General features: G+C 35.3%; 5 protein-coding genes across 7 annotated transcripts; 2 read left to right on the top strand and 3 right to left on the bottom strand.

Annotated features, from left to right (window-relative positions):
- Nucleotides 1–599: 599 nt before the first annotated feature.
- LOC136785272 (protein abrupt-like) lies at nt 600–3,692 on the top strand. 2 transcript variants are annotated; one of them, XM_066746312.1, is made up of 4 exons: nt 600–1,036; nt 2,113–2,312; nt 2,387–2,966; nt 3,169–3,692. In XM_066746312.1, exons 2-4 carry the CDS (start codon nt 2,118–2,120, stop codon nt 3,435–3,437), a joined length of 1,044 nt encoding a protein of 347 aa, XP_066602409.1. In that variant the 5' UTR covers nt 600–1,036; nt 2,113–2,117; the 3' UTR covers nt 3,438–3,692. The 2 variants fall into 2 exon arrangements, with proteins under 2 accessions (XP_066602409.1, XP_066602408.1); XM_066746311.1 differs by lacking the exon at nt 600–1,036 and having other exon boundaries at nt 1,444–2,312.
- A 130-nt stretch (nt 3,693–3,822) lies between these two features.
- LOC136785275 (transmembrane protein 208-like) lies at nt 3,823–5,113 on the bottom strand. 2 transcript variants are annotated; one of them, XM_066746315.1, is made up of 5 exons: nt 4,838–5,113; nt 4,594–4,746; nt 4,359–4,495; nt 4,189–4,273; nt 3,823–4,122 (listed from the first exon to the last, which is right to left on the bottom strand). In XM_066746315.1, exons 1-5 carry the CDS (start codon nt 4,838–4,840, stop codon nt 3,988–3,990), a joined length of 513 nt encoding a protein of 170 aa, XP_066602412.1. In that variant the 5' UTR covers nt 4,841–5,113; the 3' UTR covers nt 3,823–3,987. The 2 variants fall into 2 exon arrangements, with proteins under 2 accessions (XP_066602412.1, XP_066602411.1); XM_066746314.1 differs by having other exon boundaries at nt 4,896–5,112.
- A 1,139-nt stretch (nt 5,114–6,252) lies between these two features.
- LOC136785274 (uncharacterized) lies at nt 6,253–10,078 on the top strand. Its single transcript, XM_066746313.1, has 4 exons — nt 6,253–6,465; nt 7,892–8,390; nt 8,980–9,245; nt 9,316–10,078. Exons 2-4 carry the CDS (start codon nt 8,308–8,310, stop codon nt 9,900–9,902), a joined length of 936 nt encoding a protein of 311 aa, XP_066602410.1. The 5' UTR covers nt 6,253–6,465; nt 7,892–8,307; the 3' UTR covers nt 9,903–10,078.
- A 147-nt stretch (nt 10,079–10,225) lies between these two features.
- On the bottom strand, nt 10,226–11,363 carry LOC136785278 (cuticle protein LPCP-23-like). The gene is made up of 2 exons (XM_066746319.1): nt 11,355–11,363; nt 10,226–11,289 (listed from the first exon to the last, which is right to left on the bottom strand). The coding sequence occupies exons 1-2, from the start codon at nt 11,361–11,363 to the stop codon at nt 10,744–10,746; spliced, it is 555 nt and encodes a 184-aa protein (XP_066602416.1). The 3' UTR covers nt 10,226–10,743.
- LOC136785276 (cuticle protein 76-like) lies at nt 11,146–12,448 on the bottom strand. The gene is made up of 3 exons (XM_066746317.1): nt 12,287–12,448; nt 11,924–12,225; nt 11,146–11,852 (listed from the first exon to the last, which is right to left on the bottom strand). Exons 1-3 carry the CDS (start codon nt 12,431–12,433, stop codon nt 11,726–11,728), a joined length of 576 nt encoding a protein of 191 aa, XP_066602414.1. The 5' UTR covers nt 12,434–12,448; the 3' UTR covers nt 11,146–11,725.
- Nucleotides 12,449–13,358: the final 910 nt, after the last annotated feature.

Raw genomic sequence — 13,358 nt, 5'->3', positions numbered from 1 at the left:
TTTAACCGTTTTTGCGTATCTCTTACCGTTTACGAGATATTTCAAGGCGTAATTTACTCCTTGGCATTTTTTGCGGGCCCGCCATATGCAAATATCTTGAAAATGGTGAGCCAAACGCGAATACGGTAAAAATTTTGTAAGTGAAACACCGGTGGATTGAACTTGCACAGATGATCCGTATTATGCAATTTTTAATTAATTATTGTTAAAAAAATTGTTAAAAAAAAATTGCTACATGGGATATGATTCAGCTGAGAAAGTTCGACCCCCCTATTGTCACACCCCCAAAATTTTAACCGTTTTTGCGTATCTCTTATCGTTTACGAGATACAGGTAATTTTAATTAATTAACGCCGCTCCTGCAATGTCACTAGTTGGGCCTCGGAATATAAACATTCGCTGCGCCATCTGTGAGTGACCTAAAGAACTGTCTCATCACACACGCGTAATGTGGTGTGAGTGGCCCTACGCGGCGCTTCGGTACGTCTAGACCTTCCCGTTAATTGTGTGAAAAATAGTGTAATAATAAAAATACTAGTGAATGATGACAGTACGTGGCAAACGCGGGTGTTATGTTTTGTGTTGTGTTCCTAATGTGTTTACAGTGGTCAAAGGCAAAAGTGTCAAGGACTCTCATAGCGTATAAGTTTCATTGATTTTATTTTGATGCTTAATAAACAATCAAATTAACTCGTTTCGGTACAAAACCACACAAGTTGTATCTTCTTTTTGTATTACTAAAAATGATGGAAAACATATAGAAAGATTTTTTTGTCGCATATGCTCTTATGATCTTGAAATGTGCTCTTTCAGATTTAGGCACTATTCTTTATCTACATCAACATATTTTATTAATATATGACCGTTTGAACTTTGAAAATGTGAAAATTTGTACATTTTTTTTCACCAGATGTGATTTTAGTTTGAAAAATACACAGTTTGTTTTGTACTAAAACTGAGAAACGGGTGGCATAAACAAATGTTTACATTAAAGTCTACAAGGCCAAATAAAAAAATTCAATATGGCGACGATTTTGTAAGAATATGATAATATTTCACTTTTTTCCGATATTTTCAATTATTTCAAGGTAGATACTAGCAAATATTATTAAAAAATCAGTATTCCTGTTGTTTGGAAAGTGTTACCTTCAATTTGAAGACCTACAGATAAATCAAACTTATTTTCATTGTTAAATTTTAACTGTTTTTTGGCAGTCTTTTATGTTTCAAATTTTTTCAAATGACATTCTTTTATATTAGATACATCAATTTTAATTTTGCCATTTTCAGTTCACAGAAGAGTAATTATGGCATATCCAAAAATATGTAAAATTTAAACTAGAATCATTATCCTTGATAATATATACTAAAATTGCCAAAAACCCTTAAATTTTTCTTTATAAATAATTAAAAAATCTCTTAAAATCTATAAATAAAAAACAGTTTTTACTGGAATACTAAGTTAAATTCGTCATCGTAGATTCTTCTTCATCTATTCCACTTTCTCCTACAAAGAATAATTGTTTATATAATTCTTTAACTACTATTTAATTTAAACTTTGGCATTTAAAGAAAATTGAACCACAATCAGTTGCAACAAAACGAACAAACTGAAGTAAAACTATAGAGTCTGAACGTCATTTCCGGTAAAGTTACCCACCACTCGCCACTCACTAGCGTCAAATAAATTTCGGTCAATTATCACGATTGTCACTGTACCTTTCCAAAGAGCAGTAAAGAACTTATAAAATAAATATTTCATAAAATTCAACAGACTCATAAAACAAGAAACCTATCGTGCGAGGTCACGTTCGTTTATTCATGAAAAATTAACTAAACAATCTTTTAAAAGAAGATTAATTATATATTTTCAAAGAGTGTATAAATCAATTCGGGCTCAAATATTTTTATATTGCTTGAATAATAAACATTAACAGCTATGTATTTTAGACTAGCATTTGAAAAATTCTTACCTTCAAGTTAATATTTGAGGAGACATTACGAGATTAACGATAATACAAGAATTAATCTGTCATAACCTATTAAGTACCTTATTTTCTATAAAACAACTAAGCTATTTTTATTTACAATCTTTACATTGCTTTAATTAAGATAAAATGGCAGAAGTTTTGTCATCTGAATTATTTTCCTTAAAATGGAATAATTTCTCAAATAATTTGGCATCTGGATTTTCATCTCACCTGTCAGAGAAAGATTTGGTTGATGTTACTCTGGCAGTAGAGGGTCATCTTTTAAAAGCTCACAAATTGATCTTATCAATTTGTAGTCCCTATTTTAAAAACATATTTAAGGTAAGGATTATTTATATGTAGTAATCTTGTCAATTGATTTGGAGAACACTGACTGAATATAATTGAATTTATAGGAAAATCCATGTCAGCATCCAGTAGTGATACTCAATGATATCAAACATTCAGAGGTTCAAGCTTTATTAAAATTTATGTATGAAGGAGAGGTAAATATTAGGCAAGAAGATCTTGGTGTATTCTTTCAAGTAGCAGAAGCTCTACAAATAAAGGGATTGGTAAAGGAAGAAAAGAAAAGACTGTCATTTAATGACGAAGATAATGATATAAATATTGATACATATAATGATGAATTTACGGCAAAACTTAATTCAAATACAGCACAAATAAAATCTAGTATAAAGACATTAGTTACAAATCCATTACTAGAGAGACACAAAAGGACACAAGATAGTACAGCCAGTACATCCAAGAGAAAGTGTGTTAAACCTCATAGTATAGACATTATTAAAACAGAAAAGACTTCAGAAAATGATAAAGTTTTTATATCGGATAATAATGATTCTGATAATGATACAAATGCTAAGAGTAATGAACATGCTAATATTTTAAAAAATGAAAGAATTATGATAGAACAGGAAACAAGTGAAGATTGTTCTGCGTATGCTCAGTGTTTTAATGAAGATAAGTCCCAGAAAGGTAATATTTTCCTCATAGATGTACTTAAATCTTGATTTAGTATTTATTTATTCTCAGAAAATATTAATTTCCAATACATTGCTTGCTGTGAAGCAATATAGTATTATTACAACTATACTAATCACTTTATTTTTAAACATTACTCTAACTAAAAATCTTAATAATGTTTTCATCATTGAGCTCATTTTGATTTATATTTTAGCCGTTGAGCCAGTAACTTACAGGCTTTCCGCTCGTGGACGACCCCAATTGGTTTATGAAGGATATGTTTACAATTTAACATCATGTTCAAAAGTGATGAATCATTCTCATTACCGATGTGCGGAGCAACATCGTGGCTGTAAGGGAAAGTGTGCAGTAATTTCAGAAAGATTTATTCCAACTGGAGTTAATAATCACAATCATCCTCCTGGTTATCAAACCGAAGTTGATTATCGAAAAAAGAAACATATGGAAGCAGACTCCATATGAATGAAAGGATAAAATAAAATTTATCTCGCCATATAGATATATTTTTGAAATCATAAAGAATGGTCTAGGCTTTTCTTGGTGAAATTGTTATAAGCCAGTGGAGTCTCTCCACCTTAATTATTACATTTTATTTATTTAAATAACAAAGATAAAAAACATGTTTATTCTGTTTTAAAATCAGACAAAATTATTGCATTCCAATTAGTATTAATTTGTTGCATTTAATTATTTAATAAAAAAGTTGACTAATTTATTTGCTTTCCTAGATATGCAAAAAGAATGTATTTAAAAAAATTTTTAATAACATCATTATTATTTTTATTTAAAATATTGCATATTATACCTATTTTTTAGATTAAGTATCTAAAGACTCAGTGATTCCATGTTACATTTTAAAATTGTTTTATTTGTATAATAATTTATGAATAGTTAAAAAATAAAAAGAATAAAATATCTATATTTATTTAAATTTTCTTTTGACTTGACCTCTGCATGTATGAAAATTGTAACAAAAGTAGGATTTTAATCTATAGAATCTTATGCAAATAACTTAATAACGCCTTGCAAGTTTCTTTTCCATTTTTCTTTGCTTCTTCTCATTAACTTCAGGTTGCTCTGGAGGTGCTGAGAAGAACCAAGGAGCTAAAATATGAGTCCACAGCATACAAAAGCCTTTAAGTGGGACCTACAAAACCAATTATAATGAAAATTATTGGTTTAAAATAGAAATTGAAAAGATTAGAACACTTACCAACAGCCACAATAGCAATAAGTAATTAGATACAAGAGACAATACTTGTACTCCAGATGTTAAAATAATTAAATCCTTAACATGTCTATAAAAAATATTTATTTATAAATATAATGAAACAAAATTTTATAAGGCAGAGGTTTAATATTTCTCATATTTTAATAACTTACTCTGCAATGCCACCTTCCATATTCAGGTCTACCCCGCTATCAGATATTTGACCAGACTCTGTATATGTAGCTTTTGCCATGTATGTCATAAAACGAAAACTTGCAATATATACTATACCAGAAAATATTGTCAGAAACTGTAATCAAAAAGAAGACATAAGTTTTTTCAAATATAAAATTACAAATATAATTTCAGATTGCCATATTGTTATAACCTTCAAATATTTAAACCTACAATTGGTAGTGTTGTAAACTCAAATAATACCAGCATAAATGACAGATATATTCCTGTAGCTCCAAAAATCATGTTTCTATAAAAATTTATGGTTGACATATTTTCTTCTACAATTTGTTTGGCACCTTTGGTGCCTACTTTTCCTTTCTTAACCTAAAACATTGCATGATTAGTCTAATACAATTTGATATTATAATAGTACAATTAGAATTTCATAAGAGTAGTTTTAAGAAAAAATAGATACCATAATGAACTCTTGTGTTAAAATAAATAAATTATAAAAAAAATAAACACTAACTTACAGCCATTTTGCAATTTGATTTAAAAACTAAATTAAACTAAACTAAATTTTGTCTATTTACATTAGACACTTGACACTTATTGGACTACGATATACATTGTCCAATCTGAATATAGAATTAAGCAAACGTCGTGGAGATACGAGTCATATGTATATGTATGATCATATCCTCCACGTAAATCGCGATCGCGTGTAGTAACCAGTAGTAACTGTTAGGATCTCAGCCATCTCAGGTTTGGTTAGTTTGGACTTTTTAGGGCTTAGGCCGCTTAGGGCATTGTTAATCAGTCCAATCAAACCATAATCAAACTAAACAAAAACGGCAAAATATTTACAAAGATACTTTAATTTTTGTTGTCTTTTAAAACGGGCTTCCTCTGGAAAATTAAATTTTGTATATTTCGACCAATTTCGACCTTATACATATAGAGGGCATAAGAGGCGAGAGCAAAGACAAATAGTCGCAGCCATCAACTTCAAAATTAAGTAAAATAAAGTAGACATATTTCACATTTCTTTTTTTGCTATCATTTATATAATAATAACCCATATAAAAACAATATAGGCATTCTTACATTCTAATTAAAAGTCTAAAGACTGTGCAATCAAACGTGCTCTTGTATGTACATACATACATACATAGGTGGGGACTGGGGGTGGGGGCCACCGGCCAGTCAGTGGGGCTAATATCCGATCAGTTGTTGGACAAGCCACTAACCAGAACCACTACAGCGCTTCCTTCGCTGCCGATAATTTAATAGTTAGTCAACCATCTGAGTGCATGAATTTAACTTGGGTGTTGTCACAGCCGCGATTTGCCATACCGCCATAATACTCACAAAATATTTGTTGGACAATTCACCCCCATACTGAGCTTTTTTGAGATAACTCGTCTTTGTCTTTTGTGATAGCAGAATTTATATTAACCATTAAAGTATATGTATAGCATATATCGATGTAGTATATATTTGTACCCAGTGGAAAGATTCATTTTGTAGTGCTCACTTCAGCTAAATTCCTCTTACATTTCCTCATCCTACCTCAATATCTTCCCCTACCTACATAGTACATACAGTTACATACAGTGCTACAGTCAGTATAAGGCCTTAATAAAACACGAATCCGATTCCTGTGGTGTAAAACAGAAACAATTGTATAATTATTTGTATCCTACATGTTTCCGTTTAAATAACCGGTTAACACTTCCAAATTGACCAACAATCTCAAATATTTTGGTTTTTGGGTAAAAAAAAATTTTTTCTTAAACAAGGGTAGTTTCTAAGAAAAAGTAGCATAGTATGTTGTTATTCCTCTCTCTCGTTCCCTCTCTTCCTCCCTCCATTTCGCTTGTAGCTACAGTTTGAGCAGGTATAGTTGGTTTGGTAGGTTTAGTTTAGCTGGCTGTTGCCTGTTAGTAGTATTTTATTTATTTCTTGTTTCTGTCAGCCATAGTGTGAGCACGAGCAGCTTGCATTCTCTCGCAGAGCTGCTTTTTATTTTTCAATATATTCAGTATTTAGTGCATTATGGGGGTACTTGTAAGGAAATCAACGATTTGCCGTAAAAGTAGGGTAAGTTTTGCTATTAGTATTGATTCCTATAGTTCTACGAGTGAAGAGTAAAAGATAAGAACAGCTGAAAGAACCGTTTGTAGATTACTGTTCGATATTTACCGTGTCACTAACATTTAACAACACTCTTGCTACTTCGGTCGAGAGAAATATTATTACTGACCTCTAATACTCATCTCTTAATGTTTTTCATCATTATTATACGTCTTTCAATAATCCTATTGCATAATATTTAATAATATTCTATTCCTTGCACAACGTTTAACGTATAGCATATAGTTAATATACATATAGGATGAGAGAGAGGCATTTAATTCGCTTCTAAGTATGGAATATAAAAAACGTTTACCTCCGTAAACAAGAAATATTAATTTTTTCTAAAGGAACTTGTTGAGACTCCTGTTTATTTTTATTCAAAAAGGTTCTACTTTAAAAAACTTAATTCTTTTTTATGGTTACAAAGACTTAATTTCTTTTTGTCATGCTCTTCGGCGAATTAAGAGCTCAATTTCACCTTATATATATATAAACATTATACTATAAACTATTTAATCTGTTTTGTATCCGAAAAAAAGGTATTACTCCAAAAGTTGACCCTTATCATTTTTCTATAGTCGTCACTCGTTTCTTTTGTACATTTGTTCAAGATTTCAATTACAACCCAACACAAATAAGTGCAACGAAATGTATATATACAGTTGACTAGTGTTGGTAATAAAGGGAAGCTAAGTGCCAAAAATGACAAGTCGAGATATCAGCGTTGAAGCAAAATATTGACAATGCTTATTTGCTTTTAACATCAATTTTCCCCGTACTTTTATCTTTTCGGCAATTTAATCAGATGTAGTATATGAAACATTACATCTCACTTTTCGATAAACTGGTGCTTTGCCCCTTTATTGTCACTAACATTACTCGATCGATCAAGGAAGCCAGGAGTTTTTCACCTTTTCATAAACATTTCAACATAAAGAAAAAAACAAAAAGAAATGATAAGGAGCGGCCAATGAGAAATAACTTATTGATAGACACATATACTATATGCTTTGAGATAATTTACTTTTCTACTAATGAGATCGAACAGTGTGTATACATACATACGTACGTAGCACATCACACGGCAGTGATTATTAGTCACGGCGCGATCATAGCTGCTTCTTGCGTCACAAAAGGTTTGCTTTACAACTACCGACGCGAAATTATCGAAGGTCGAGCGAAATTTTCACGAAAAAGCTTATCGTTTATCGTAAGGATTGCCACAGAAGGTCACTTTCTCCGTTGTTATTTTTACGCGCTCTTTATTTACATATCAAAGTATATTGTAAAATAGAGTAAAATAGCAGATAATATTATAATAATATAGTTTAAGCATAATTGAGAGAGCCGGTTATCTTGTATACTCAGACATTTCTCTTTGGAATTGCAGATCAGTAGAATGGCATTGAGGTCAAACTCCTAGAAGGCGCGCACAGGTGTTTTGAGCTTTCGGGAGTCAATTATAGCTAATTAACAGACCTAGATAAAATAATAAACTGTAAATAAAAACAAATTGCAAAATCTAGTCCATTATCGAAATTATTGATCATTATTAACATAAACGAAGCACAAGGAAGAGGAAAAAGCAGAGGACAGACGTAACGATAAGGGAATCACCTCTCTCAGTTGAAACCGAAGAAGCGCAAGAGGACGCGCAGGAAAACAAAAACGCGCGCGCGTGGGCCTACATGCACGCACGTGCATCTCTACACATACATGAACATAACCTACACACACGCATGTAAATAGACGGAAAAGGAGAAAATCGCTCATTTTAACATAAAATTTCAACCACATCTTTCAATTATGGGTTCATCCAAGCAGCAAGATAGATCCTTAGGTTCAGGGATTTCTTTGCCTCAATGGATGAAAGGAAAAATGGATAATAGGTAGGTTTTTTTTTATACAGTTCTCAAGTAAACAGTTGTTGATAAGGAAAAAAAAATACAATTCTTATACGAACCACTGTATGCACGTGTATTATTGTATTAATATTGAATTATTTTAACAAAATCCATAAAATCAAATCAGACCTTGATGATCACTGTTGTTAGACCGTTGTTGTTTAATCGTTTGTTCATTTATACCAATGTTCGGTAAAAATACCGGATCGAGAAAAGCGGAGACAATGAAATGGAGAAAAACAAACGTTGCGCAATAAGTGTTGCGAAAAAAGAAAACAAAAAATAGCCAATCATTCTTCAGCCATATCAATACCATGACGCGAAAGCTACTTGTATTCGCATTTGGCCTCACATTGTAGCACTTGCTGTGCAATATATATTCTAATTTAAATACATATACTATTATATGTATGTATACATATTGTACTATACGCGTATTAATCAAAAACCATTTGTCCCGTGCTGTGTGCTTGTTTTGATTTGATTTTTCATTTAACACTAATTCATTATAACGCATAATTCTTGCAATTAACAAAGAATGCTTCATGATCTAATTAAATATCTATGTTGCTAGGTTTGATTTGGATGAGTCAGCGTTCAGCCCACCATCCTACGACGACAGCTTTTTCTACTTGAGATATCCAAAATCGAATAAAAATTCATCGGCGACGCCAAATTTACGACAAATCGACAACGCTGCTACAAACGAGAATACAGTCACGGCATCGAATCAGTCAAAGCCAACCGAGCTGGTTTCCGATGTTAAGAAGAGCAAGGAGGTTGATTTTAGCAAACACCCCTTGCCATGCCAGCCTTTTGTACCTACAGCGGCTAATAAAGGTGAGACTCAGACTTTTCCCGTTATGGTTTGCACAGTATTCAAATAGTAACTTGTTTTAATGAATTGCAGGTAACGAGATTAGGGTCCCAAAGACCGTAATAGCCGGAAAGATCAAGCCGAAATCTCAAGGAACGGATGATGGTTTTCATGGAGAACCAGCTTTGTGCGGTAAATCCATCGTTCACGTAGCCAATCAGATGATGTCCAGCAAACTTTCACATTCGAGTAGCCAGAATGACACTGCTAACGGGCAGCCTAAGAAGGGCAGCAAGTCCTTACCAGCGACACCGTTGGCCTCCCCCATGACCAGCCCCGACAGCTCGCCAAAAGCTAGACGACGAGTTCACACCAATCGCTATTTTACTGGTGCCTTTATTCCCGATAGAGAAAAGTACCAAGGAGGATGGATTTTGGCGAACATTCTCGGCCAGTCTCGTGAAATTGTTACTCTAAAAATTGACGAAGAGGACGAATCTGCCGCAGAAATTGCCCCGCCGAAAAATTTAAACCGTAAAAAATCCATCTCTTCCCAGAATCTTACTTACATCGGGGGAGATGAAAAGTCAGGCAGCAAGTCTCCTGTCAACATACACGTATTTCAAGCCAAACCATCAGAATTGAGAGAAATGAATTTTTGGTCACCCACATCCATGTAGAAGACTTTTGTACTCTATTCACTTCCCCTTCCGTGAGCTCTCTTTCTCCTTCTGCAAGTTTACCTTATTCACTTAGTTTAAAGCCACGGTTATCCGTATTATTTACAACTTCGTAAACACTTTGCTTTACAAACGATTAACATGCAAATAAAACCTTTTACCACAATCTTCTAGAACCATTAGTTACTACATAATTAACATCAACGCTTTCCTTTAAATTTCCAAAATTTCTTAATAAAAACGGAATCAAAAAGATACATAAAGAAAGTATAATTAAAGTACGAGAACTATTTATTTATTTTAATAACAAAGCGATATTTGGTTGTGTAGAAAGATATTCTATACTGAAATACATTACGTTTTAGTTATTGCAAATGTTGTAATATTTTTCTTGTAGAGCGAACGTTAAAATGCGCAAGTAGCACCGAGAACGGTATAAATGTAGTGCGATGAGAAGCTATGTAGTCTAGTGTAGGAGTGGCATAAGCGTACAGTAGTCCATATGGCAATTATGGGAGCGTCAAAATCGCTTTGACGACTGGTTGTATCGTAGCGTTGGTAGAATAATGTGCTTATTGCAATAGCCAATAGATAGATAAATGTGCTCGTGGTGCTGTCTCCAGGCTTCAGATATTTTGCGTTGTTTTTTAATGCGAGTATTCACTTTTTCTTTCTTTCTTTGGCAAAGGAATCCACTATATGTAGCGATTATACACATACATAAATATCCGCCTTACTCACCCTGAAGTATTGTAATGCGACACTGTAAAATTCCTCCACCAACGGAATGGCTATTTCTCTGATAAAACATTTGTAGAATATTTTCTCCATGTAGCGTATATTAAAAAGCGTATGTAGCTCCAAGACCGGTAAATGTAGTGTGATGAGATACGACGTGGCCTGGTGTAGGAGCTGCATAAGCATACGGTGATCCGTAAGCAGTTGTGGGAGCGTGAACCGTTTTAACGATTTGTTGTGGTTGTACCACAGCAGAGGTAGAATAATGTGCGTATGGCAGTAGCGAAGAGTAATAGGGACCCGATGGATAGGCAAATGTGGTCGTGGGGCTGCTACCAGGCGTCAGATATTTAGCATCGTTCGTAACGCGAGTATCCACTTTACTCACACTGGAGAAGGCAGTGTCAACAGATTTACTGTAATGCGATACTGCAGAATTTCCGTCAAAAGAACGCACTGTGCTTTGATGCGTCGTTCCTACAGCTGGTGCATGAATCTGTCCTATCTGCGGACCTAGTTGGTGATAATAGTAGGTCGGTACCACGCTTCCCTTTACTGTGGCTGGATAAGGATAAGTCAATCCTGGTGAATAAGTCGCTATTAGATTTCCAGCTCGCGCCACACCAAGTAGTACGCTCAATCCAAATACCTACAAAGAAGACAAATTGTAAAATTTTACTTTTCCACTACTCAAAACCAACTTTGTATACATACTTTGAACATTTTTTGCTCGTCCGTTCTGCGTCCTTAAATGTACCGAAGTCAATGACAATTTTACAGCTAAGAATCGCTTTTTATACCAGCGTGTCGCGAGCTCCAGCGAAATTTCGTCACTGGACCGGTCTCTTATTGTCCCGACGTGCGCAGTAACGATAAAAAAGAGAAGCGTATACTCTTCACCGAACCGGACTATTTGGACCATCTCGAGTATGACGTAACGAATCGAATCTCACTGCTTTCTATTTTGTCTATGCTGGGAAAAATGTGCGTGAGAGGGATGCGAATTAAAAGAAACTTGTACTGTCGACGAATGATTTTATTGGTGAAAGAATAATTTATATGACATTGTATGAGAGTAGTTGCGATCAAAAAGCGTAGTGGGTGCCGAATCCAGTGAAGTCTGTATGAGCGACAATCGGGGCAACTGGTGCTGCAGCTGCATAAGCCAGAGGTTTGGCCAGGAGAGTGGCTGCTGGAGCGGTACTGGCGTAACTGTGTGAATCAATAATTGTTTAATTAATAGAGTATGGAAAGTGAAATATTGTTAAATGATTTGATCAAACCTGATGGCTGGTGCAGGTGCCGCAGCATAAGCAGGGATGGGGGCGGCAGCATAGCCAAGGCCGTAGGTCGAATATATGCCAGGATTGCTGATGCGGACGTCGGACTTGCTCTGACTGGAGTAGGGTGTATCGACTGTTTTTGTGTAAGTGGAGATTTGCGCTAGATTACCGGGGCTACGTAAAATGTTGGAAGATTGTGAGGTAAGGGTTGGTGCTGCGTATGCCAATGGGGCCGCGATCGGCTCCGCGATGAATTCACATCGAGCACTCGCCACCAGCACTATCATCATCAGCAGTACAGCCTGTAATTGCAATTAATGCGTGCAAAACCTGCGAGACCACCGACTTCTTCGCTAGACTCACCTTAATTGCCATGTTTCTCCCTTTGAACTCCTCGAGCAAAAGAACACAAGACTGAATGATGCTTTCCGTGCTGGAGAACCGCAGTTTTATATCTTGCGCCGTGGTAGAGTTTGGGGGGAAAAAAAATTGCTTTTTTCCCTCGTCCATGTTAATTGCACTTTCGGTTTCGTCATTTATGCGAAGCCAATGCGCAATCTTCGAATTCCGTCGCCCTTGTCTGCCCTTGGTCGTACCCCTATGTAGGTCAAACGAGAGTCTTTCACTCCCGGTCGAAATGTATAACGATCTTGTGCAAGATCGTCGACAAGTATTGCAAAAATAACACGCCTTAAATTGCCCGAGGGGGACCACCGCTGTTCTCTCCCTATCGGAATTTTATATACACGCTCTAAATTACATTTATTCCTCTCGTAAGAACTATTGTACACTAGTATTAACGTTAAAAGAGTAAGTATAAATGTTTATATATATATGTTGATAAAACGTCCTTCTAACTTTTGGGATTTTCCAGGTCAGGGGTAGTTTCATCGGTACGCCTCTCGTTGCTCACAGTATTGTCATCAGCAGAGAAGCTCGAGTGTCCCGAATCGTTCTTCTTTGGGACTTTTCCAAAGGTGGTTTTGAAGATAGTCGTTAGACAATCGTCGAGGGACGTTGACGTCTCTTTGGAAGCATAGCGAGTGATCGCCAGATCATGATTTTCGTCGATCGTTTCACTCGTCACCGTTGCTACCTCGTCTTCTTCAGGAATCTCTTCGGAGCTGTCTCGACTTCTTTGTCGTAGTTCCAACATCTCACTTTTGCCGAGACTCTTGGCGTGAGACTCTATCGCAATGGCGTAGGGCGGGGGTGGTGGCGACGCTGTTGAGTCTATGGAGCAGAGGTAGGGATAGGAGGAAGAAGAGGCAGATGCAGAGTCGAGACTGGAGGTGTGCACTGGAAGAAGAATCGAGGACCCAGAGCCAATGACAGATGCGTAAGACGGGGGCAAATCTGTGATCCAAAAGGCCTGATAACCCGGAGGCTCGTTCTATATCGAAAGAAAATCATGATAGGTGCACGTGGCAAGTTA

The sequence above is a fragment of the Prorops nasuta genome, unplaced genomic scaffold (genome assembly GCF_024137725.1).
Source record: "Prorops nasuta isolate Cenicafe-Biocafe unplaced genomic scaffold, Cenicafe_Pnas_1.2 PNAS00218, whole genome shotgun sequence".
Lineage (NCBI taxonomy): Eukaryota > Metazoa > Arthropoda > Insecta > Hymenoptera > Bethylidae > Prorops > Prorops nasuta.
The sequence above is the reverse complement of the archived record's forward strand: the minus strand, read 5'-3'. Positions and strand labels throughout refer to the sequence as shown.